The sequence below is a fragment of the Monodon monoceros genome, unplaced genomic scaffold, assembly GCF_005190385.1.
Source record: "Monodon monoceros isolate NGI ecotype Baffin Bay Population unplaced genomic scaffold, NGI_Narwhal_1 Super_Scaffold_22, whole genome shotgun sequence".
Taxonomy (NCBI): Eukaryota; Metazoa; Chordata; class Mammalia; order Artiodactyla; family Monodontidae; genus Monodon; species Monodon monoceros.
Window position 1 is genome coordinate 58841175 of NW_021703779.1, and position 27299 is coordinate 58868473.

A 27299-nucleotide genomic window follows, 5' to 3' on the forward strand; every position below is an offset into this window, starting at 1 on the left:
TCTCGGGGGTCCCCAAGACCACCCCCAGGTTCAGTGATTCACCAGGAGGACTCACAGGACTCAGTGTAAGATTTATTACAGTGGAAGTATACAAAACAAAATCAGCGAAGGGAAAGAGCACATGGGGCAAGGTCTGAAGGAAACCAGGTGCAAGCTTCCAAGAGTCTTCTTCTGATGGAGTCACATAGTATGTACTTAATTCCTCCAGCAATGGGTTTTGACAACATGTGTGAAATGTTGTCTATCAGGGAAGCTCCCCTGAGCCTAAGAGTCCAGGATTGTTAGCAGCAGAAATTCATGTAGGCATTCTCTGCCTAGCACATACAAAAATTCTAGACTCCCAGAAGGAAAGCATGTGTTCAGGATAAATCATACTGTTTGCACAGTTTAGGCATAATGAGCCACTCTTATCAGTTAGGAGATGGTGGGAATCCTACCAAAATCCAAGATCCCAGACGTGAGCCGAGGTCCAACTTGCAAGCCAGGTCTGTTTTTAGGATATCAGTCTCAGGCCTGCCACATTAACTCTTGTTTGCATAGAAACTAAGACTAAAAGAGATGAAATAGCTTTCCTTAAGTTGTTTAGATAGGATGTGCTGGACTCAAGGTTTAAACCCAGGCCTTTGGATTCCAAGTTCGTACTTTTCCCACTATATAACTTCATTCTCCATCAAATCAAGTACAAATGCTTTTAGTGTGCAATTGAAGTGGTAAAGTTGAATGCCTAGTTCCTTAAGACATGAGATGTTGAAGTGATTTTCTTGCTTTGCCTTTTAATGTTTTCTTTCTCTCGACCTATAACATTTCTAGGATAACATAAAAAACCTAGAATTGGAAGTCATCAATCTGCAAAAGGAAAAAGAAGAATTGGTTCTTGAACTTCAGACAACAAAGAAGGATGTCAACCAAGCCAAGTAAGAAAAAAGTCAATACTATTATTTCAAGTCCCAAACTGTGTATGAAAAGCCATAGACGAAACAGAGAAGTGAAAGAGCCATTTCCTGCCCCTACAGGATTTAAACCTAATTATGGAGAGGAGACCTAAAACAAAAGAAAAGCTAAGGAACTGAGATTTTAAATACCATCTCATGGTGACAGTAAAAGAATGCCATAACACAGCATATGATTAGCAGCCAAATAAATTTCTTAGGCAGTAATGGCTTTAAGAGTTCAGAGGCAGGAGATATCAGTTCAGGCTGGCATGATCAAGGAAAGCTTTATAAGAAGTTAGCATTTGAGCTGTATTTTGAAAGATTATCAGACCTACCAGACAGCAACAGTTTCTTTGTCCCTGTGCTGATGGTAAATTCGTTTGTGAATAGAATTAATATTCAGGCTAGCAAATGAAAAATCAATCTAGCCATCCCTTAGCCGGTTAAGAATAAAACCAAGACAAATTACCAGAATATCCTACACTCCCTTAGACCTTTGCCTTTATTGGCTATTCTACCTTCTTTTTACTTAGTGATTCTGTTATATCTCTATAGTATCTAAAGTTCATGTTCTTAAAAGTTATGTTGAATGTTTACTTTCTATCTCAGACTTGTGTAACAATCATCGGAATTATTCCTTACGCTCAAGTGAAGTGAAATGCCTTCAAAGAACCATCCTTTTAACGCAGAGTGGTGAGAGAGTAGTGTATTGAGGCAGCTACATTGTTACTTACGCAAAAAATTTCCTTTACTCTTTAGCTCCCAGTGTTGAGATGGTTTTGGTTGTTTGGGTGGGATTCATTATTTAAAGATGGCTATGTGACTGGCCGCCTATTTTATATATATCAAGGTTGTGAACCTGGGAGTCTAATATTATGTCTTTTGGAGTCAGACTTTGCTGCTGCTAGTCCTCATTCCTACAACATCTGTGTTTAGGTTGAGTGAGCGCCGCCGGAAACGTCTCCAGGAGCTAGAGGGTCAAATAGCTGATCTGAAGAAGAAACTGAATGAGCAGTCTAAACTCCTGAAGCTGAAAGAATCCACAGAGCATACCGTCTCCAAACTGAACCAGGAAATACGGGTAATAAACTCTCATCCTTGCATTTACCCTATAGAAACTTACAAACATAGGTGTTTTATTTAGAATTATACTACAGAGGTGTTTGCAGGTGAGAAAGTAGCAGGCAGGGCCCATCATTTCAAGTGTTTGAATCTCTACAAATGTCCCTTTTGTAGGACATTGTGCTAGCCATCTAGAATCTGAATAACAAAACTCTGCTTTGACATTCAGAGTTTTAATGTTAGATTCTCTGAAACCAAAGGGCGATGATACCTTAATATTTAGTGGTGACATTCTGACCACTTTCCATGATCATGTGGAATAATTTTGCAAAGTTGTTGCAAAACAACAGATACATAGAGAAAATTTTCAGTCATTGAATGTTCAACTTCTGACATGTACAAAGTGGTGGTTACAGGTCATTGTACTGAAACTATTCGAATACAGTGGTTGCTAGGTAGATTTGTCCTTGAGACTTAGTAGATACTTCCTTGAAATTTCATTTATATGCAGTGAATTTAGGGCTGGATTTAGCTTGTAGGTACATTTTTTCTATTATTTCTTCAGAGCGTTCATTTGTATAGTCTATGCAAGCATAGCAAGTGGTATTGCAAACATAATCAGAAAATCTGTTGGCAGGCTTCTCAGCTCAGCTCTGGATTTTTTTCTCTCTTCTTAATGGTTAGTCTATCCATCTGTACATCAGCCCAGAATAAGTGCAGATGACTACTATTCGTGTTGGTTTTTGTTTCTACAGGTGATGAAAAACCAGCGGGTACAGTTAATGCGTCAGATGAAAGAGGATGCTGAGAGGTTCAGGCAGTGGAAGCAACAAAAAGACAAAGAAGTAATCCAATTAAAAGAACGGGTAAGTAACTACAATTTCTCAAAGTCCTACCTAATGAACCCTTTTCTGGGCTGACTAACATTAAAGCTTCTCTTCAAACAGCTGGTATCTCTAAATATATGATACATTCATGAATTTAACAACTATTTATTAAATGTCTACTACGTGCAAGATACTATCCACTAGATACCATGGAAAATAGAAAGATGAGTAGTATATGTGTTTTGCTCTTGAAGACTATCTTGTCTAAAGGGGAAAATGAGACATAAGCATGATTTTCTTCAATACAAGAAATAAAGAGACTTGTGCTTTACAAATAGTCTAAAATACCAATGTAATTAAGAAAGGGAAGCACACTTCCAGTTGGACTGAAAAGACCTTGAACAACAGGGAGGATTTTGATAGAGATAAATGCAGGCATTCCAGATAAATGGAAGAGCAGGAACAAAGACACAGAGATGACAACTTTGTAGGAATAGCGAATGATCCAGGTGGGATAAAAGATAGTAGGAGAAGATTCCATTGGAAAGACAAGTTGAATCTGGATTGTTAAAGATCTAGGAAGTTTGAACTGTATTTTGTTAGCAGTGTAAAGATTTTTAAGGTTTTTGAGAAACAAAGTGCTATCAGCAAAGTACTGCTTTCCAAAGATACATCTGGGAGTCAGGTGTAGAACAAACTGAACTATTGAGAAACTGGAGGCCAGAACACAAGTTAAGCAGGTATTGCGTCATCCAGAAAGATAATAAGGGCCTGAATTAGAGTAGTAACAATGTTCTTGGAAAGAACACTGGAAAGGACATTAATTTGGGGTAATTTTTAGAACTGGCCAGAATGTGATATGTTGGGTCAGGAAATGAGAGAAGTACTTCAGGAATGGTGACATGAGGAATGGTGGCATGAGGAGCTTTGTGGACTCTCTTCCCAGCAAAAGAAGCACAACTGGTGAAATGTATTCTCCTAAGGGCATATAGCAAGGAACCGATTATTCAAGGAAATCTACTAAATCTGAGTAAGAACAACAATAGTCTGTGGCATATGAGCCATGACCAACTCTCTCCCTTCATCCCCCTCAGCTCCATGTTGCTGAAGCTTTGTTTCAGGTAAGAGCAGCCAAGAGATCTGGGGATCCCTTCTTCCACCTAGCCTCCATGCAGAGGGTGGAAGCTGTATCCCTGCTGCAGAAGACCAGGACTACTGGGGTCTGACTACCATAACCCATCTAATCATAGGATGTAGGTTCCATGTCAGGAGACCAGCCAAGAAAAATAGGGTATGCTGCCACTGGCCAGCATCCTACTCATAGAACAGAGATGTCACTCAGAGAAGTGGGCTTCTGTCCCCATCCCCAGGTCCTAAGCAGTGGTGCAGAGGATTCTGCCCAGGGGGAGGGGCAGGCCATAGGAATGCAGCTCTCCCTAAGGGGACTGACTTTATTTGGGGACAGAGTCTGGGGAAGTTAAAACCTAAAGGTGCTGTCAAAAACAATGGAAATTTTGGTGGTGAGCAATTAAGAGGAGACTGGTAGCTCCATGAGAACAATAAATGAAACAGCAGTTGAAATATTCAAAGATCTAATGACTGAAAACTTTCTAAATTTGATGAAAAAATTAATCTACACATCTAAGAAGCTCAATCAACTACAAGTAGGATAAATGCAAAGAGATCAACACCCAAGACACATCATGTCCAATGGTTGAAAGACGAAGACAAAAAACTTAAAAACAGCAAGATAAAATGACTCATCACATACAAAGAAATCCCAATAAAATTAACAGCTGAATTCTCATAAGATCAGGAACAAGACAAGGGTATCCACTCTTGCCACTTCTATTCAACATTGTCCTGGAGGTTCTAGCCAGAACACTTAGGCAAGTAAAATATATGAAAGGCATCCACATTGGAAAGGAAAAAGCAAAACTATCTCTATTAGAGATGACATGATCTTGTATGTGGAAAATCCCGGAGAATCAACTGAAAACTATTAGAACTAATACATGTGTTCAGCAGGGTTGCAGGACATAAGTTCAATGCACAAAATTTGGTTGTATTTCTATTCACTAACAATTTGAAAATGAAATTAAGAAAGTTCCTTTTATAATAACATCAATAGGAATAAAATACTTAGGAATAAGCTTAACAAGTGTAAGACTTATACACTAAAAACTACATCATTGAATTAATTAAAGATCTAAATAGGTCTTCCCTGCTGGTGCAGTGGTTAAGAATCCACCTGCCAATGCAGGGGACACGGGTTTGAGCCCTGGTCTGGGAAGAGCCCACATGCTGCGGAGCAACTAAGCCCGTGCGCCACAACTACTGAGCCTGTGCTCTAGAGCCTGCAAGCCACAACTACTGAGCCCATGCACCACAACTACTGAAGCCCGCGTGCCTAGAGCCTGTGCTCCACATCAAGAGAAGCCTCCACAATGAGAAGCCCACGCACCACAATGAAGAGTAGCCCCCACTCGTTGCAACTAGAGAAAGCCTGCATGCAGCAGTGAAGACCCAACACAGCCAAAAAATAAATTAATTTTTTTAAAAAAGATCTAAATACATGGAACAATAATCCATGCTCATGGATGGGAAGACTTAATATTCTTAAGTTGGAATACCCCCTCAGATTGATCTACAGATTCAACACAATCCCAACCAAATTTCCTCTAGCTTATTGGTAGAAATTCACATGCTGATCCTAAAAGTCATATGGAGATGCAGGTGACCCAGAATAGTCATAACAATCTTGAAAGAGAACAGTACATTTGGAGATATCACATTTCCTGATTGCAACACAACCATCACCTCACATAGTTACCCCTTCTTTTCAGTGTAGGGAGAACACTTAAGATCTACTCTCCTAACAAATTTCAAGTATACAGTATAGTATTATTAACTATAGTTACTATGCTATATACATAGATCCCCAGAACTTATTCATTTTATAACTAAAATTTTGTACCCTTTGACCAACCTTTCCCCATTTTCCTCACTGCCCCCATCCCCTCCCCAGTACCTGGTAGCTATCATTCTACTGTCTGGTTATATGAGTTTGACTTTTTTAGATTTCACATATAAGTGAGATCATATAGTATTTGTCTTTCTCAGTCTGGTTTATTTCACTTACCACAGTGACCTCCAGGTTCATCCATGTTGTTACAAATAGCAGGATTTCCTTGTATGTGACTGAATGATACTCCATTGTATATACAGTTGACCCTTGAACAACATGGGTTTGAACTGTGCGGGTCAACTTATACATGTATTTTTTTCAATAGTAAATACTACACTACTATACTATCCACAGTTGGTTAAATCCATGGATGCAGAACCACAGATATGGAGGGCCAACTGTAAAGTTACACACGAATTTTCGACTGCATGGGGGTTGGCACCCCTAACCCCACGTTGTTCAGGCGTCAGCTGTATACACGTACCACATTTTCTTTATCCATTCATTTGTCAACAACTTAGGTCAACCTAGGTTGTCAGCTTAGGTTGTTTCCATATTTGGTTATTGTGAATAATGCTGCAACAAATATGGGAATGCAGATATCTCTTCAAGATACTGATTTCATTTCCTTTGGATATATATATACCCAGTAGTGAGATTGTCAGATCATATGGTCTTTCTATTTTTAATTTTTTAAGGAACCTCCATACTGATTTCCATAATGACTATACCATTGAAAGACTCTTCAGTTACATTATAAGGTTTTATTTTAGCTAGCTGAATAGCAATGAAAAGTCTGACTCTTTTCTTCTCAGGACCGTAAGAGGCAATATGAACTGCTCAAACTTGAAAGATGCTTCCAGAAACAGTCTAGTGTGCTCAGACGTAAAACTGAGGAGGTAAGAAAATCCAATCTGCTAGGTCAAGTGTATTATCACTTTCAGGCTTGGATGATGGCAGAGGAGTATCCCTTAAATGAGCCAGTGTCCTGAAACCAGGGATAACAGTCTTGACCTAAGTCAAGTTCCTAAGTCTTGATCCCTGTTTGTCATGAACTGTCAGCAGATAAAAACCTGATGAAAATGGCACTATTCAAATAAGGATTTTTTCTAATTGGGCTTCTTTCCAAACAAAACAAAACAAAAAGAGTAATTCTGATATATGACATTTCCAGACGCTTTCAATCTGCAGTGCTTCCTTGAAATCGTGTGCCTCCCCTAGGCTCTAACGCAGTAGCTGTTCACCAGTGTTATGTACATGGAGACTTATAAATGTAGTTCCTATAAGAATTCAAACCCATAGAATTTTTTATTTTTCTTGACTAATATGCTAGAAATTAGAATGTTCTTTCTTTTTATTATGTTAATATAAATTATTTTATTGAAGTAGAATATATATACCTAAAAAGGGCACAAATATTATGTACATCTCCATGAGTTATTCCAAAGCGAAAAAACCTGTACAACCATCAACCTAAGACAAACAAGTCACTACTAGAACCTTAGAACTTCATCCCCACCCCCACCTGTTCTCTCCAAATGACGAGTCCTTCCCTCTTCCTCAGAGGTAACGACTGTCCTGACTTCTAACACTACAAATTATTTTTCCTGGTTTTGAAGGGAATTACAGAGAATGAAGTGCATCTTGTTTCTTTGATTTGGTAGTAGAATTGTAATAAACACCAATGCTGTTGCACGTAGGGGTGGTTTGCTCTGAACTTGCATTTCAGTATCTTTTAGCACAGGTACGTGAGCATTTCTGGTGAGTTATACCTAGGGGGGAAATGATGAATCACAGGGATTGTGTATGTTCAAGTTTAGTTAATAATGACAAACGATTTTCCATGGTGTTTGTACCAAAGTTTACTCACACCAGCCATGGATAAGAGTTTCAGTTGCTCCATATCCTCACTAACCTGGGGATTGTCAGTCGTTTTATTTTTCATCCTAGCCACTCCAGGGTTTAAGTAAAAGCATCTCACTGGGTTCTAATTTGTATTTCTCAGATGATTAGCTGTATGAATCATCAGATACATAATTAATGAAGAATGTTCTTCTTTCTACCCTTCAATTCAACATTACTATGAGCCATTTTTATTTAGGCAGCAGCTGCCAACAAGCGTCTTAAGGATGCTCTCCAAAAACAACGAGAGGTCGCAGAAAAGCGGAAGGAGACTCAGAGCCGTGGAATGGAAGGCACTACAGCTCGAGTGAAGGTATGGACAACTTGAACTGCCATTTGTCTTATGTACATTGGGGATAGGAAAAAATGGGAAGTAGCTTTCTTTTCGTTTAGAAGTAAACACTACAAAATCTGGAGTTCTACCTGAAAGCATTATTTCCTAAAGATATGATTATCTCTGAACGGTTGTTAAAGACCATGAGTAGTGAACCCTTTCTATCCCTGCCCCTGTTCAGTTAATTTTTAAAGTTTTATTGAGGTATACTTGACCTACAATAAATTATACATATTTAAAGTGTACAGTTTAATAAGTTTTGACACAGATATGCACCCATTAAATCATCACCACAATCAAGATAAAGTCAATGTCCATCAGGACCAAAACTTTCTTCGTACACCTTTGTAATCCCTCCCTCCGCTCCCCAGTCTATCCCTCTACGCCCCATTTCCAGGCAGCCATTAATCTGCTTTCTGTCACTGGATTTTCTACATAGACGGTTACATCATCTGCGCATAGGGACAATTTTATTTATCCTTACCCACTCTGTATGCCTTTAAAAAAAACTCTCTTGCCTTATTGTACTTGCTAGAACCTCCAATAAAATATCGAATAGAATAGGTGAAAAGAGGGCATCCTTGCTTTTTTCCCAATCTTAGAGAGAAAGCATTCAGCCTTTCACCGTTAAGTACGATATTAGCTATAGGTTTTTTGTATATGTTCTTCATGAGGTTGAAGAAGTTCTTGTCTGTTCTTAGTTTGCTGAAAGTTTTTATGATGAATAGATGTTGGATTTTTTCAAAAGTTTTTTCTGAATCTTCTTGAGCTGATCTTATGGTTTCTGATCTTTCTGAGATAATCTTCTTGAGGTGATCTTATGATCTTATGGTTGGTTGGTTTGTTTTTATTCAGTATGACAAACGACATTGATTTTTTTCCAACTTATTTTATTAAGGTATAACTGATGTACAATAAGATCTACCCTTTTTACTGTAGTTCTGCAAGTTTTAACATCATATACAGGTGTATAACCACCACCACAATAAAAATATAGAGTAGTTCTATATTCCCCTATAACACTTTGTACTCAGTTTCTCCCACAGCCATATGCTGGCCCTTCACAAACACTGATCTGTATTCTGTCATTATTGTTTTCACTTTGCATTGCATCAGTGTCATATAACTGGAAACGTACAGTATGGCTTCTTTCACTTAGCATTAAGGCATTTGATATTCATCCATGTTGTTGCCTGTATTATTCCATCATATGGATGTTCCACAGTTTATCTATTCGCCTGTTAAAGGTTATCTTGGAGTCTTTTTTTCCCCTAGTTTTTGGTGATCATGAATAAAGCCACTATAAAGGCATTCACATACAGGTTTCTGTATAACAAAGGTAGTCATTTCACTTGGGTAAATACCTAGGAGTAGGATTGCTCGGTCATATGGTAAGTGTATGTTTAACTTTATAAGAAACTGCCAAGGGACTTCCCTAGTGGTCTAGTGGTAAAGAATCCACCTTCCAATGCAGAGGACGCAAGTTAGATCCTTGGTAGGGGAACTAAGATCCCACATGCTGCGGGGAAACTAAGCCTGCACACCACAACTACTGAGTGTGCACACCTCAACTAGAGAGCCTGAGTGCTGCAAACTACAGAGCCCATGCGCCACAACTAGGGAGAAGCCCATGTGCCACAACTAGAGAGAAGCCCTTGTGCCTCAACAAAGAGCCCGAGAGCTGCAACGAAAGATCCCACATGCCGCAACAAAGATCCCACATGCCACAACTAAGACCTGACACAGCCAAAAATAAAATTTTTAAAAATCTAATAATATCAAAACAAAGAAGATATACAGACTGCCAACAAACACATGAAAGAATGCTCAACATCATTAATCATTAGAGAAATGCAAATCAAAACTACAATGAGATATCATCTTACACCAGTCAGAATGGCCATCATCAAAATATCTACAAACAATAAATGCTGGAGAGGGTGTGGAGAAAAGGGAACACTCTTGCACTGCTGGTGGGAATGTGAATTGGTACAGCCACTATGGAGAACAGTATGGAGGTTCCTTAAAAAACTACAAATAGAACTACCATATGACCCAGCAATCCCACTACTGGGCATATACCCTGAGAAAACCATAATTCAAAAAGAGTCATGTACCAAAATGTTCATTGCAGCTCTATTTACAATAGCCAGGAGATGGAAGCAACCTAAGTGTCCATCATCGGATGAATGGATAAAGAAGATGTGACACACATATACAGTGGAATATTACTCAGCCATAAAAAGAAACGAAATTGAGCTATTTGTAATGAGGTGGATAGACCTAGAGTCTGTCATACAGAGTGAAGTAAGTCAGAAAGAGAAAGACAAATACCGTATGCTAACACATATATATGGAATTTAAGGAAAAAAATGTCATGAAGAACCTTGGGGTAAGACAGGAATAAAGACACAGACCTACTAGAGAATGGACTTGAGGATAAGGGGAGGGGGAAGGGTAAGCTGTGACAAAGCGAGAGAGAGGCATGGACATATATACACTACCAAACGTAAGGTAGATAGCTAGTGGGGAGCAGCGACATAGCACAGGGAGATAAGCTCAGTGCTTTGTGACCGCCTGGAGGGGCGGGATAGTGAGGGTGGGAGGGAGGGAGACGCAAGAGGGAAGAGATATGGGAACATATGTTTATGTATAACTGATTCACTTTGTTATAAAGCAGAAACCAACACACCATTGTAAAGCAATTACACTCCAATAAAGATGTAAAAAAAAAACAATAAAAAGTTAAAAAAAAAAAGAAAAACTACCAAATTATTTATCTAGTTGTTCAGTGCTGGTATATAGAAATACAACTGATTTTTGTATATTAACTTTTATCTTCTGACTTTATTAGTTTAGTGGCTATTTTGTAGGTTCTTTGGGACTCTACATAAACAATCATGCCATCTATAAATAGTTTTATTTCTTCCTTTATGATCTATATGTCTTTTATTTATTTTACTTGCCCTGTTGCATTGGCTAGGACATTCAGGATGATGTTGAATAGGAGTAGTGACAGTAGAAACCCTTCTGCTATTCCTGATCTCAGGGGAACAGTATTCAGTCTTTACCATTAAGTATGACATTAGCTATAGGTTTTTCATAGAGGCCCTTTATCAGCTTAAGGAAGTTCTTATCTATGCTTAGTTTGCTGTGAGTTTTTATCCTGAGTGGATATAATTTTTTTTTTTTTGGCCACGCTGCGCAGTTTGCGGGATCTTACTTCCCTGACCAGGGATCAAACCCAGGCCCCCAGCAGTGAAAGTGCCGAGTCCTAACCACTGGACCGCCAGGGAACTTCCAATGAGTGTATATAAATTTTGTCAAATACTTTTTGTCTCTAGTTTGTTGATTTGGTGAATGACTTTGATGTTCAAATATGGAACCAGCCTTGCATTCTTTGAATAAATTCCACTTGGTTGTGATATATCATCCTTTTTATGTATTATTGAATTCAACAATACATAAAATTAAGATTTTGCTGAAATAAAAATTTCGTGTAAAAATTTTGCATCTGTATTCATGAGGGATATTGGTCTGTTGTTTTCTTGTAGTGTCTTTGTCTGGTTTTGGTATCAAGGCCTCTTAGAATATGTTAGAAACTATTGCCCCCTCTTCAGTTGTCTGTAAGAGTTTGTATAGAGCTAATATTGTTTTTTCCTTAAAAGTTTGGTACAGGGCCTTCCCTGGTGGTCCAGTGGTTAAGAATCCGCCTTCCAATGCAGGGGATTGCGGATTCCATCCCTGGTCAGGGAACTAAGAACCCACACACCACGGGGCAGCTAAGCCCACACACCGCAACTACTGAGCCCACGTGCCGCAACTACTGAGCCCACGTGCCGCAACTACAGAGCCCACACGCTCTGGAGCCCATGCGCCACAACTACGGAGCCCACACGCTGCAACAAAAGATCCTGCATGCCGCAACTAAGACCCGATGCAGCCATAAATAAATAAATAAATATTTTTAAAAATTAAAATTAAAATCCTTAAAAAAAAAGAAGAGGAAGTTTGGTACAGTTCACAAGTTAAGCCATCTGGACCTGAAGGATGTTTTTGTTAGTTGTTGCTTTTGGTGGGGAGGAGGGGTTAACTGTAATTCAGTTTTTTAACTGGATATAGGGTTGTTCGGGTTATATATTTCCTCTTGAGTGAGCTTTGGTAGTTTGTGTGTTTCATCTAAATTGTCAAGTTTATTGGTGTGAAGTTATTCATAATATTTCTTTATTATCCTTCTAATGTCTGTAAAAACTGTAGTAACGTCCTCTATCTCATTCCTGTTATTGATATTTTGTGTCTTTTCTCCTTTTTCTTGATCAGTTTGGCTAAGGTTTATCAAAGAACCAGCTCATTCTTACAAATGGTTAAAATAGTAAATTTTATATTATGTATATTTTACCACAATTAAAAACAATACCCCCCAAACCCTAGCTCATTAATTTCCAATCTGACCTTTATTATTTCCTTATTTCTGCTTTGGATATAATTGGCTTTTTTTCTTAAAGGTGGAACCTGAGGTCATTGATTTGAGTTCTTTTCTTTTCTAATATAAACATTTAGTTCTATAAATTTCCCCTTCAGTACTCCTTTAATGACATCCCACAAATTTTGATAATTATGTTTTCATTCAATTCAAAATACATTCTAATTTCCCTGTTGATTTCTTCTTTGATCCACAGTTATTTAAAATGATATTTAGTTTCCAAATATTAGGAGATTTTTCCAAATATCTTTCTGTTATGATTTCTAATTTAATTTCATTATGGTTAGAGACTATCCTTTATATGACTTGAATCCTTTTGAATTTTTTGAGACTTATTATGGCCTAGAATATGGTCAGTCTTGGCAAATGTTCAAACTGTATGTACTTGAGAAGAATGTATATTCTGCTGTTGTTGGATAGAGTGTTCTACAAATGTCAATCATGTTAATTTGATTGATTGTGCCATTCATTTCTACTGTATTCTTGCTGATTTTCCGCCTACTTATTCTATCAGTTACTTAGAGATGGGTATTGAAATCTTCAATTAGAATTATGGATTTGTCTTTTTCTTATTATAGTTCTGGTTTTGCTCTGTATATTTTGAAGCTCTGTTATTAGAGGCATAAACATGTAAGATTAATTGATCCCTTTATTATTATAATAAGTTTATTATTATGATCATTTTTATCCCTAGCAATATTCTTTGTTCTGAAATCTTTTTCTGATAATAATATAGTCCCTCCAGCTTTCTTTTTTTTTTTTTGTGGTACGCGGGCCTCTCATTGTTGTGGCCTCTTCCGTTGCGGAGCACAGGCTTCGGACGTGCAGGTTCAGTGGCCATGGCTCACGGGCCCAGCCGCTCCGCGGCATGTGGGATCCTCCCAGACCGGGGTACGAACCCGTGTCCCCCGCATCGGCAGGCGGACTCTCAACCACTGTGCCACCAGGGAAGCCCCTTCCAGCTTTCTTTTAATGTTAGCATGGTATATTTTTTTAAAATCCTTTTAGCTTTAACCTCTTTGTGCCTTTGTGTGTTTTTAAAGTGTTTTTCTTGTAGGCAGTATACAGTTGAGTCTAGCTTTTTTAATCCAGTCTGACAATCTGCATTTTAATTGGGGTGTTTAGACCATTTACATTTAATCTGATTATTGATATGGGTTGATTTGAATCTATCATATTGCTATTTGTTTTCTGTTTGTCCCATCTGTTCTTCATTCCCTTTTCCTTGTTTTCTGGCTTCTTTTGGATCAATTGAGTATTTTTATGATTCCATATTATCTCCTTTATTGGCTTATATATGATTTTGTTTCAGATATTTTGGTGCTTTGTATATTAGGGGCATAAACATTAAGGATTAAGTTCTCTTGAATAATTGACTCCCTTACCATTATGAAATTATATTTTTTTTATCCTTGATAATATTCCTCTTTTTTCTTTCAGTTTTACTGAGATAAATTGATAAACAGCACTGCAAAAGTTTAAGGTATACAGCATAGTGATTTGACTTATATGCATCTTGAAATGATTATCACAATAAGTTTAGTGAACATCCATCATTCATATAGATACAAAATTAAAGAAATAGGGCTTCCCTGGTGGCGCAGTGGTTGAGAGTCCGCCTGCCGATGCAGGGGACACGGGTTCGTGCCCCAGTCCGGGAAGATCCCACATGCCGCAGAGCGGCTGGGCCCGTGAGCCATGGCCACTGAGCCTGCGCGTCCGGAGCCTGTGCTCCGCAATGGGAGAGGCCACAACAGTGAGAGGCCCGCATACCGCAAAAAAAAAAAAAAAGAAATAGAAAAAAAAACTTTTTTTTTGTGATGAGAACTCTTAGGATTTAGTCTCTTAACAACTTTTATATATAGCATACAGCAGTGTTAATTATATTTATCATGTTGTACATTACATCCCTAGTACTTACTTAATCTTATAACTGGAAGTTTGTACCTTTGACTGCCTCTCTGGTAACCACAAATCTGATCTTTTTTTCTTTGAGTTTGTTAGTTTGTTTATTTTTGAAGTATAATTGACCTACAGCACTACGTTAGTTCCTGTTACACAACAGTGATTCAATATTTCTATACATTTAAAAATGATCACCATGATAAGTCTAGTTGCAATATGTCACCATACAAAGATATTACATAGTTATGGACTATATTCCCCACACTGTACATTTCATACCCTTAACTCCTTTATTTTGCAACTGGAAGTTTGTACCTCTTAATCTCCCTCACCTATTTCTTTCCTCCCTCTATGCCTCTCCCGCTGGCAATCACCTGTTTGTTCCCTGTATCTATAACTGTTTCTGTTTTGTTATGTTCATTTGTTTCATTTTTTAGATTCCCCTTATAAGTGAAATCATGCAGTTTTTGTCTTTCTCTGTCTGACTTATTTCACTAAGCATAATATCCTCTAGGTACATTCATGTTGTCACAGATGGCAAGATTTCATTCTTACGGCTGAGTAATATTCCATCGTATATACATATATATATCTCACATCTTCTTTATCCATTCATCTATTGATGGCACTTAGGTTACTTCCATATCTTGGCTATTGTAAATAATGCTGCAATGAACATAGGGGTACATATGTCTTTTCTAATTAGTGTTTTTGTTTTCTTTGGATAAATACCCAGGAGTGGAATTGCTGGATCATATGGCAGTTCTATTTTTAATTTATTGAGAATCTCCATACTGTTTTCCATAGGGGCTGCACCAATTTACCTTCCCACCGACAGTGCATGAGGGTTCCCTTTTCTCCACATCCTCACCAACACTTGTTTTTGTTTTTTTACTTTTTATTTTATATTAGAATACAGTTGATTAACAATGTTGTGACAGTTTCAGGTATACACACTGCTGTATTTAGAATGGATAACCAACACTTGTTTTTTGTTGTCTTTTTGATAATAGCCATTCTGACAGGTGTGAGGTGATATCTCATTGTGGTTTTGATTTGCACTTCCCTGATGATTAGCCATGTTGAACATCTTTTCATGTGCCTGTTGGCCATCTGTATGTCTTCTTTGGAAAAATGTCTATTCAGATCCTCTATCCACTTTTAAACCTGGTTGTTTGTTTTTGTTTGTTTGTTTGTTTTTGATGTTGAATTGTATGAGTTCTTTGTGTATTTTTGGATATTAACCCATATCAGTTATATCGTTTGCAAATATCTTCTCCCATTCAGTAGGTGGCCTTTTCATTTTGTTGATAGTTTCCTTCACTGTGCAAGAGCTTTTAGTTTGATATAGTCCCATTTGTTTATTTTTGCTTTTCTTCCCTTGCCTGAGGAGACATAGCCCCCAAAATATTGCTAAGACTGATGTCAGAGAGCTTACTGCCTATGTTTTCTTCTAAAAAGGTTTATCGTTTCAGGTCTTACGTTTAGGTCTTTGATCCATTTTGAATCTATTTTTGTGCATGGTGTGAGAGGGTAGTCCAGTTTGATTCTTTTGCATCTAGCTGTCCAGTTTTCCCATCACCATTTATTGAAGAGGCTGTCTTTTCCCCATTGGTATATTCTTGCCTCCATTGTCATAGATTTATTACCCATATAAGTGTGGGTTCATTTCTGGGCTCTCTATTCTGTTCCATTTATCCATGTGTCTGTTTTTGTGCCAGTACCATACTGTTTTGATTACTGTGGCATTGTAGTATAGTTTGAAATCAAGGAGCATGATACCTCCAGCCTTTGTTCTTCTTAATAATATTCTTTGATGTAAATTCTATATTATTTGATATTAATATATCCACTCCAGCTTTCTTTGATTACTCTTAGCATGGTATATCTTCATCCAAAAGTGAAAGGTTTCTCAGGGATGGTTACTTTTTTAAAAACTGAATTTAGTTAATTTTGTTTGCTTTTTTTAAAAATTCCATTCATCTATTTTAAAGATTAATAATAGTTATCCATTTATTAAATAGAACAGGTAATCTAAATATACTTCAGTTCTATATTATGACTTGTTAAGGACAAAGATTAAGGCGAAAGTGGAGAAGGTCAAGACAGAATACATAGAAATGCTAGGATATCTGGAGAAAGATTTTCTGCAGAAAACTTTTCTTGTGACCTTTTGGGATATTGCTGTTAAAGGCTCTTAGAGCATTATTGGGATTTTTGGTCAGTGTAGGCACAAATGGAAATCTCACTTCTAGTTACTTGGGCTCTGGTCCAAGTGAAATTAAATCTGGAGCTGAATATAGCCCATGGGCCAGAGATTCCTCATCCCTAACCCAACATCATTGATTTATCTTCTAGAGTTGGCTTGGAAATGAAATTGAGGTTATGGTCAGTACTGAGGAAGCCAAGCGCCATCTGAATGACCTTCTTGAAGACAGAAAGATCCTGGCTCAGGATGTGGCTCAACTCAAAGAAAAAGTGGAATCTGGGGAGAATCCACCTCCTAAACTCCGCGTAAGTGCCCTATGGAAATACGTTACTAATGATCAGACTCCACACTCCCCAGAAGCCCTCACTGCTTTGGAGAATCACTTTCCAAGTAGTACTTCACCCTCATCCCCACTATTCTTCTTTACAGAGGCGTACATTCTCACTTGCTGAACTGCGTGGTCAAGTTTCTGAGTCAGAGGATTCCATTACAAAGCAGATTGAAAGCCTAGAGACTGAAATGGAACTCAGGTAATGGGACTATGTCTAAGGCATTATAAAAATTTATGCCTTGAATCAAAATAGAACCTATCAATCAGTTATTCAAAAGCTTGTTTTTCAGAAGCTTTGTGATGTAGGAGAAACAAGAAAAAGTAACAATTTTTGAGCTATACACTTCACTAGACATGTTAGATACATTTTCTCATTCAGTCTCTCCCTATGAGGTATACCTTGTGAGGTAAGTACCATTCTTCTCACTTTAGAGATCTAAGCTAAAGGTTCAAAGATATTAAAAAATTTGCTGAAGTTTATACAGAACTGGGATTTGAAACTCAGTTTATCTAATTCCAAAGTCTATGGTCTTTATCATATACCACAAGAACTGACTAAAAACAAAACTTTAGAGGAACCCAAGAAATGATACCAGAAGATCAACAACCTGGGAGAAGGAGAATTAGAGATCATCAGCAAAGTAGACATAATATAATGCATAAGTAAAGTATCATGACCATTAAATGAGATTAGAAAGTAAAGTACATAGCACAGTACTTGGCATATTAGAAGTGCTCAATGAATGCTCTTCTCTTTAATCACTGTTACTTTCTTTTAAGTATCTGTGAAATCTAGAAGGAACAAAACTTTGACAGATATTTTATAGTGTCTTAGGGTAATAGAATTTTATTGCCCAGAAGACCTTGGAGACCATTTAATTTGTTTTTAGCAACACATACTAGCTGTTTATCTTTGGATATGTCTTTAAGTTGCTCAACATTTGAGTTTCTGCTTTGTGCTGCACTGGATGCAGTTGGGATATATAGAAAGAATAGATGGCATTGTCCTTGCTCTCGAGTAGAAACAGTATAATGACTGACAGTGGTGTGTTGGAATTGTTTGTTAAAATTTTAAGACGGTTGTAAACTGTTGAGAGCTTACAATTCCTTTGGTGAGAGTATTCACACTACAGAAACTAGCAAAAGCTACAAATCAGATCTGTTTTTTTAGGTACTGTTTGTTAAACATTTACCTGCACACCACTGTGCATAAGTAAGTGATTATTTAAATGTAGGGCAGGTGCCAGGTAGAGGGCAATTAGACAGAGGTGACTTTAATCAAGGGAATTTCCCTAAGGACAAGAAAGGGCATTTGATAGATAAAACAACTGTGAAGTGTTCTGGCCCACCTCTTCCAAGAAGCCTTCCCTGATTCTTCATCCCTCATTAATTTTCCTCTTCTCTAAACTCCTTCAGAACTTACAGTACTCGGTCATGTAGTATAGATGATGTATGTTATCTTTATATTTATTAATTATTTTACATAGATTAGTCTTGTCAATCTAGACAGATTGTAAGCTTGTTAAAGGAAAGGACTATATATTAGACCAGGGTTCTCAAAGTGAGGTCTACAAACTCCTGGGGTGTCACTGAGACCCTTTCAGGGAGTCTAGGTGACTCCCTGTTTTTATAATAGTATTAAGACATTGTTTGCCATGTTTACTACACTTGACATTTGCCATGATAGTGCAAAAGCAACAGTGGACAAAACTGCTAACACCTTAGCTTGAATCAAACCAGTAGCACAAACCTGTACTAGCAGTCATTGAATACTTCACCACCACACACTCTCGGTTTTACTTAAAAGTCAGTTTTACTTTTGGCTTTGATAAAGCAATAAAAATTATTAATTTTATTAAATCTCAACCCTTGAGTTCAGATCTTTTTAATATTCTGTGTGACAGAATGGGAAGAACACATAAACCACTTGTGCTGATGCTGAAGGACGATGTTTCTCTCGAGGAAAAGCACTTGTGTGATTGTTTGAGGTGTGAGTTTAACAGGCCTCTTTTTTCATGGAACATCATTTTTACTTGAAAGAACGACTGACAGACAAACTATGGTTATTCAGATTTGGGTACTTGGCAGACATTTTCTCAAAAATGAACCGAGTGAGCCTGTCAAGTCAAGGAAAACAAAGGACAGTGTTTGTCACCAAAAATAAAATTTGAGCTTTCAAGCAAAACTTAGAATTTTGGAAAACGTGTATCTGCCACTGTAAACTTGACAGTTTTTCGTAACTTTTCTAATGAGACCAGTAGTGATATTAACAATTGTGGTCTTTTTTATATTGTGTAATGAAATGTGTTGATTTGAAGGCTCTGTATGACTGTCCAAATGACATGTTACATAATCACGTTTGAGTAAAAGATCCATTCAGATTGCAAGTAACCACATTTCAACTAACTTTTAAGGAACTTGTTGGGTTTTGGTGTAGTCTCAAAGAAGAATATCCACAATTATCTGAAAAGACTATTAAAATGCTCCTCCTGGGCTTCCCTGGTGGTGCAGTGGTTGAGAGTCGCATGCTGATGCAGGGGACGGGTTCGAGCCCTGGTCTAGGAAGATCCCTCATGCCACAGAGCAACTAAGCCTGTGCACCACAACTACTGAGCCTGCACTCTAGAGCCCACAAGCCACAACTACCGAGCCCAAGTGCCACAACTATTGAAGTCCATGCGCCATGAGCCCCTGTTCCACAACAAAGAGAAGCCACCACAATGAGAAGCCCACGCACCGCAACGAAGAGTAGCCCCCACTCGCCGCAACTAGAGAAAGCCCATGCACAGCAACGAAGACCCAATGCAGCCAAAAATAAATAAAATTAAAAATAAAAAAAGCTCTTCCCAGGAATTCCCTGGCAGTCCAGGGATTAGGACTCGGCGCTTTCACTGCAGTGGCCTGGGTTCAGTCCCTGGTCGGGGAACTAAGATCCCGCAAGTCGCACGGTACGGCCACAATAAAATAAAATAATAAAATAAAATGCTCCTCCCTTGTCCAGCTACATATCCATGTGCGGCCAGATTGCCTTCATTTACATCAACTAGAACATATCACAAAAGATTAAACGTAGAGGGAGATATGAGAATCCAGCTATCTTCTACTAAACCAGACATTACAGAGATTTGTAAAAATGTAAACAATCCCACTCTTCTCACTACATTATTTTTCGTGCTGGAAAATGTTGTTGTGTGTGTGTGTGACACACACACTCCTCCACCCTGCATTCATGTCCTTTCCAGACCTTAGAATGTGACTTTATTTGGAAATAGTGTCATTGCAGGTGTAATTGTTAATGTATAATGGATTGTTTTGATTTTAAGTGAATTAATAAATGTTTTTCTCAGTTTTACTTTCTAATACTGTAAATATCTCCAGGTATAACATACATGAGCAGAATTTCTTAGAGGTCCTCAATAATTTTTAAGAGTGTAAAGGGGTCCTAAGACCCAAAAAGTTTAGAACTGCTATCTTAGATTATTTTAGTACCCATCTTCTTTATAGTACCTTACATAGCACTGCATGTTATACACATGCCGGTATGCTCCCTCTCACTGGACACCTAGCAAATTTGAGAAGGAAGCTATTGACAAAACTGAAATATTGTGTACATCTTGGTCTCAGGCCATACTTGACCGTAAAGTATCTGGAAGCTATAACCAGGGTCATGGTATCTAGTTTTCGTAGAAACTTCTCAGTCCTGTGGCAGGTACTCCAAGATAACCTCTCACGACACCAGCCATAGGCATCAGTTTGGTGTTAGATTCCAGCAAAGAGCATCTACCTGTTTGTTCTTCTGAGATTTTTTTTCCTTAAGGTCTCTAACCTGAATCTTGTCCTTGCATAGGTGAGCCACCACGTCACAGTTCCAGCTTATGTGGCCTCAAGACAAAGTCACATTGTGGTCAATGTGCTACAACAAAAGCCTCACTAAAACAAATCTTTCCAAGTCCCACTATATGACCCACTTATTTCAACCAGTATTTAATAAAATAAAACCATTTGGTTAGTCTTAGCATCCCTTTGTAACAAGTTTTGAGATACTGTATAAAACCCTAACCAGATGACTCAATCATTATTTAAATGGTATTTAACTGATACCTCTGTCCGTGAAACTATTTGAAGTTTCTCCTCAGAGCTCTTCCCCTCTCCTTGGTGTTGAGGCTACTAGAAATAAGGCTCATTGTTTCTTTCCCTGAAGGAGTGCTCAGATTGCTGACCTACAGCAGAAGCTGCTGGATGCAGAAAGTGAAGACAGGCCAAAACACCGCTGGGAGAATATTGCTACCATTCTGGAAGCCAAGTGTGCCCTGAAATACTTAATTGGAGAGGTAAACATCTCTCTTCCTCTCAGCAATTCAGGGTCTGGCTTGGTGGGTTGAAATAAGATGTTAGCCTAGAATACTATCATAGTGTTATTGCCACTGTTCGTGGTAGAAACCACAATGACACAAACATTAGAGAAATAGTTTTATGGGTAAAGGTTGGTGTGGGCAAGTACAAGCCAGTCACTTAAAAAATATATATGAGTGCTCGCTTCGGCAGCACATATACTAAAATTGGAATGATACAGAGAAGATTAGCATGGCCCCTGCGCAAGGATGACACACAAATCCGTGAAGCGTTCCATATTTTAAAAAAAAATATATATATATATATATATATATATATATATATATGAGTTGCAAGTTGATACCCATACCTGGCATATAGCAGGTGCTCAATAAATGTTCACTGTTATTATTATGAAAAATCAGGATGCCATAGTAGGCCACAGGTCAAACGTAAAATATTATACTATACTACTTTTTAAAACACCTCTGACATGTATTATATTCAAAAAGTTTAAGATACAATCTAGGAAAGAGAAAACCTTTGACATATGAAGATTCATCTAAAGGAAAATCCATCTTCACTGACCTTAAAATAAATATATCATCTTCCACTGTCACAAGAGGAATTAAAATTGATCACCTCTGGTGATTGAAGCAAGCATACAAACTCCGACTCTGCAAGTTTGAGCAGTGCTATCCTTTATGCATTTTTGTGTTGGGTTAGCAGATTTATCCTACTAAGGAAATCCTGATTAGTCTTGTGAACACTGGTGTTTATGATGTTCACCATCTGGGCTAGTAGAGAATATAAAACTAGGCCAGCATAGGATATCAATCTAGCCTGAAGAGCCAGAGCTGTAGTCTCGGCTAATGTGTCTACAAGTTAACATGTGAACACAGACATTCTGAAATGGGACATAATTAGCCATAAGGGTGTGTGCTATGGATTTCTCTTTAAAATTAAGGAAGAACTTCTTGAGTATCAGAGTTTGGAATTGTCAGATACTGTTTGTGTTAGATTTATTCTTGCCTTGAGGTAAAACAAGAGATTAAATGACCTCAGCAGTGGCTTCCAGCTCTAAGATACCTATCTCAGCAGATATCTATCTCGGCCCTTGGTTTGGGTGGTGGTGATTCTATTCAATGGTAGAATCCATATGACATGAAAACATAAGAATGGACTTGGACATGGAAGAACTTTTCTCAGTCCATTTCAAGAAAGCTGACATTTTCCTGCCTAATGAATGGGGAAAGGTGGCCATTCTCCAAATAAACTGATCTTCTTTTATCCCTTCCAGCTGGTCTCCTCCAAAATACAGGTCAGCAAGCTCGAAAGCAGCCTGAAACAGAACAAGGCCAGCTGTGCTGACATGCAGAAGATGCTGTTTGAGGAACGAAATCATTTTGCTGAAATAGAGACAGAGTTACAGGCAGAGCTGGTGAGAGTGGAGCAACAGCACCAAGAGAAGGTAAGCTGGCGAGCCAAGAAGCTATACTGAAAAACAAACCATTGTTGCTCTTTGTTGTTAGTTAAAAATAACGATAATAATAATGGGGGTATGAAGTTTCCTTCAAAAGACCACGTAGTCTTTTCCAATTTTTGCAAATAAGAAACCAGAAATAGAGAAAAATGACTTCTCTAATAACTTTACACATACCAGTGACAATGGCTCTTAGCCTCCAACTTTAATACCAAGATGAACATGATGATACTTCAAGCCATGAGAGCCAAAGAGAACAATTTACTTTGAAATCACAAAGGAGTAACTGGATCACTGCTTGGACTAAACCAGAATTCCTTTTTCCTCTCATTCCTTTGGTACCTTTGGGTTGTATCTTTCTCTAGGTGCTATACCTCCTCAGCCAGCTGCAGCAAAGCCAAATGGCAGAGAAGCAGCTAGAGGAGTCCGTCAGCGAAAAGGAGCAACAGCTGCTGAGCATCCTGAAGTGTCAGGTATGGAGATGAGGCAAAGGTCTCCAGAGATGGGGTCCCCAGGCCTGACTGAGAATCCTGTCTGATTTACATGACTGTACCTGCAGGAAAGAGTAATTACCTACTGAAAAAAAGCTTTATAAAGGTAGCCTTTTATAATGGTAGCCTTTTATAATGGTAGTCTCTATTGCCTTGTTGCCCTGTTTGATCAATTTAGGGGTGTTTAGGATGTAGCCACATATAGGATAACCTCCGTTTTGGTACAGAAATGACAGTACATACTCCATACCAGACTTCGAGGCCTCCTGGTTCTTTGCCTCAACCCTGAGCTCTAAAGAGTTGAGAAAGTTAAATCATCCAGTAGAATCCTAGGGACATTTAGCTGTCTCTTCCTGTGCCTGTTCTGAGTTGAGACCTGACCTGTTTGTAAAATGCCTGGGGTCTGCATTTCTTCCAGAGGCTGGGAATACCACACCCTTTAGTAGCATGATGGAGTACTATTTTATCCAACTTAGAGTCTTTTTCCTGAACCACCAGTCTCTACGGCTTCCTTGGCATCGCCCATCAAAGACAACCAAATGTGTTAAGGTCGTAGGCATGAATCCAATTATCATAAGTGCCAAGGAATTTTAATCAGGCTTATTAGTATAGCAAATAAACTGCCTAATCTGTGTTGAGAAGCGTGGGCAAAAGCATCTGTAGACTTCAAAGAAACATCTGACACTCTGGATGGGTTTCTTTATCAGCATCCTGATGTGAATAAGGGATACGAGGCTAGAAAATAGAAAAGAACGAGGAAGGCATGTAGAGCAGAGCCCATGGTTCCTGCAAGTGCAGTCGTGGCTGCTTGGGAGCGTTGGAATAGAGGTGGCACTCAGGACACCTAGGAATTGGTGGGGATCAGGCATTTCTCTGGGCGCCAGTGCCTGCTGTGCAAAAACCACCTGCTGCCAGCAACTTGGCAGTAGTATGTTTTCATCCCTGTGAGTTGTTTGGTAACCCACATGTAGTGCCCAAAATAACCCCACCTATCACTGCATTATCTGGAAATAGGATGAAGAACTTGAGAAGATGCAGGAAGTATGTGAGCAAAATCAGCAACTTCTCCGAGAGAACAAAATCATGAAGCAGGTAGTACAGCTTCCCACCCATTTAATAAGCCCTGGGAGACCCTCTTGCAACTGAGGCCAGCTCGTGGGAGCAACCCTGGGTATAATGACTTGGCTCAATTTTATGAGGTCTACATCTAGTTTCCATGTGGTATGGTCATGTGCATTTCAGATGGCATAAACACATTTTTTTTTTTTTTTTTTTTTGGCGGTACGCGGGCCTCTCACTGTTGTGGCCTCTCCCGTTGCGGAGCACAGGCTCCAGACGCGCAGGCTCAGCGGCCATGGCTCACGGGCCTAGCCGCTCCGCGGCATGTGGGGTCTTCCCAGACCGGGGCACGAACCCGTGTCCCCGGCATCGGCAGGTGGACTCTCAACCACTGTGCCACCAGGGGAGCCCACACATTTTTTAATTTGCTCTTCTCTGAATCTAATACTGATCTTGTAAAGTGGGAGTCCTTCAACCTACTTTGCTCTTACCCTGCCTCACTTTACCATGGCTTAAGATTAAGCTAACTTAGGAATCTTTATGTTTTAGCCATGAACACTCTCAGAAGCTGCCCTGCAATGTACACTTTGTCTCTTCTTTTCAAATAGAAACTGAACCTCCTCCAAGTAGCCAGCAGACAGAAATCTCATCTTCCTAAGGATACCCTTCTATCTCCAGACTCTTCTTTCGAATATATCCCACCTAAGGTAAACTGCTCAGGGCCTGTGATACCTTTGCATAGCCAAGGTTTGGGGTGAGTGTACTAAAATCACCTTTCAGAAGTGGTTGAGAGTTAAAATTCCCACATTCCAGCATCTCAATTTTCTATGGAGTCCCAAATAAAATTACAGTACAATCTTGAGGAAAATAGTCATTCTCCCTCCCTAGACGGCTGACTTTGGACCATGTACAGGCATTATGCAACACAACTGAGGAGGAGGCGCATAGAAAAGAGCAGTGTTCGGCTGTCCATCCAAAGATACTTATCATATCATGAGTCCCTCCCTCCTCCCTCAGATTGCTCAGCCTCTATCCCTTCAGTTTCTCTCCCTTCAAAGACTCTGTGAGGCCAAAGGCTAAAGCAGAATTTCTTCTGATTGGTAAAGCCAAGTGGGGTATATTTGAGGGCATCTGAAATCTCTGCTCTGAGAATATAGCTGGCAGCAGCTACTGGGAAGATATAATCCACATGTTGTTGTTGTTGTTTTTAATTAAATAACCATTCCAAACTTTTTTTCTTAGCCCAAACCTTCCCGGTTTAAAGAAAAGTTCCTGGAGCAAAGCATGAACATCGAAGATATAAAATATTGTTCAGAATATTCTGTGAATGAGCCTGAGGACAGTGATGGTGATGGTGGTGATGGGGATGATGAGGAATGGAAGCCAACAAAATTAGTTAAGATGTCCAAGAAGAACATCCAAGGGGTAGGAGGCAGCTCATCTCTTTCAGGGGTTCTAGTCATTAGTCTTCACTGCCAGTGAGGGTGTACCGGCCCCAGACCCTATACCTCAATCCCTCGATTGTGTTCAGAGGCACTGGCTCTGCTGAGGGGTGCTTGTTGGGCCAGCTCTGTATGGAACTGGGGGCTAGTTGAGAGGACTGCCTGGGTGCACAGGGAGGCTCTTTTCATGTTTTCAAGTTCTGACCAGTCTGAACAAGTAGTAGTGTTCTATACCATCTCATTGAAACTGGTTCCAGTGTGACCATAATAATCTTTCACATTTTTAAAGCATTTTACAGTCTATATACCATTCTCATATATGTTACCTCTTTTCATTGTCACCAAAAAAAAATCCAGTGAGGTGTTTATTATTTGTATTTTACAGCTGGATCTGAGACCCACGAGAGGGAAATGACCTTGCCCAGGGACATAAAACAAAGTGACAGGACTTGAAATCAAATGTTCTGACTCCAAGTCCGGTTTGTTTCTACCACATCATGGTCATATCAGTAAAAACTGTAGCCCGGAAGCTAAGTGGGAACTTTAAGATTGAACACACCAAAGTTAAGGCTAGTTAGAAACAATCTGACTTTGAGGCATGCTCTATTTACTTACACAATGATAATCCTACGGATTTATCAAACCTAGGTGTTCTATGTTGAAACATTAACTTCCCAGGCATTACAGTTCATCACTACCCCAACTGTGGCCTGCAGCCACATTCCACTTAAAGAGAACAGCTCACAAATTACCCTAGCTGGATTCCTGGAAGGTTATTCGATTTCATTAGTTGATAGTGCACCACATGGGGAACTGAGCCTTGTAAAGCTACAACACCAGAGAGAAGCAACTCATGAGGACTAGACAGCCGTGGTGGCCTTAAGTCATTTGGAAAGTCATCAGGAATGCAACATACCGTGTGCTCTTAGTGGGACTAAGAGCTCATCCTTAGCCTCAGAGAGCTTATAATCTAATGGGAAAACAAGCCAAAGAAATAGGAACACATCACAGGATCTCAGCATACTCATCTCAGGGAGATGGACTGAGGGGCTTTTAAGAGTGACTGTAAAGCCAAACCAAATAGATATAGTTTATGAACATGCCATGAAAGGGACGACTCTTGCTTCATTATAAGACAGAAAGGGAAATACAGTCTTGGGAGCACCTGGGAAGCCATTTTCTGGCACAATGAATAGCATATCGCAAAGACTTGATAGTAGAGGTAGTAGCGGGACATAGAGCTGGGACACTGAGAGAAAATGGGGCAGAACATGTCTGACTTTGATTCACTTACTCAGCAAACATTTATGCTCTCTACTGTGGCTGAAGTGGTAAGCATGAGCTGATTGTTGATGAAAAGGTCAGCCAAGTACTAGGAAGCACAGGTGAGAAGTACACACAGAAACAAATGGTAGAGGACCTAAAACTCTGGGGAAGGAGTTTCCAAATGGCAAGCAAATATGGGTATACTTGTCCTTGAGGAAAGCTTATCACACACACACACACACACACACACACACACACACACACACACACACA

The 27299-nt window shown here is 39.0% G+C and overlaps 1 protein-coding gene and 1 non-coding gene across 2 annotated transcripts in view; both read left to right on the top strand.

The window, feature by feature from the left end:
- KIF4A (kinesin family member 4A) overlaps nucleotides 1-27299 on the top strand; it is a 126245-nt gene that overhangs the window by 84041 nt on the left and 14905 nt on the right. Inside the window, exons 15-27 of the mRNA XM_029239920.1 lie at nucleotides 811-914; nucleotides 1869-2013; nucleotides 2750-2860; nucleotides 6605-6688; nucleotides 7891-8004; nucleotides 16772-16927; nucleotides 17052-17152; nucleotides 21155-21284; nucleotides 22586-22756; nucleotides 23134-23241; nucleotides 24274-24351; nucleotides 24927-25025; nucleotides 25561-25743. Of these exons, the coding sequence (XP_029095753.1) occupies nucleotides 811-914; nucleotides 1869-2013; nucleotides 2750-2860; nucleotides 6605-6688; nucleotides 7891-8004; nucleotides 16772-16927; nucleotides 17052-17152; nucleotides 21155-21284; nucleotides 22586-22756; nucleotides 23134-23241; nucleotides 24274-24351; nucleotides 24927-25025; nucleotides 25561-25743 (1584 nt within the window). The remainder of the gene's footprint in view (nucleotides 1-810; nucleotides 915-1868; nucleotides 2014-2749; nucleotides 2861-6604; nucleotides 6689-7890; nucleotides 8005-16771; nucleotides 16928-17051; nucleotides 17153-21154; nucleotides 21285-22585; nucleotides 22757-23133; nucleotides 23242-24273; nucleotides 24352-24926; nucleotides 25026-25560; nucleotides 25744-27299) is intronic.
- On the top strand, nucleotides 21483-21589 carry LOC114906674. Its single transcript, XR_003796490.1, has one exon. It is a non-coding gene; the product is annotated as a U6 spliceosomal RNA (small nuclear RNA).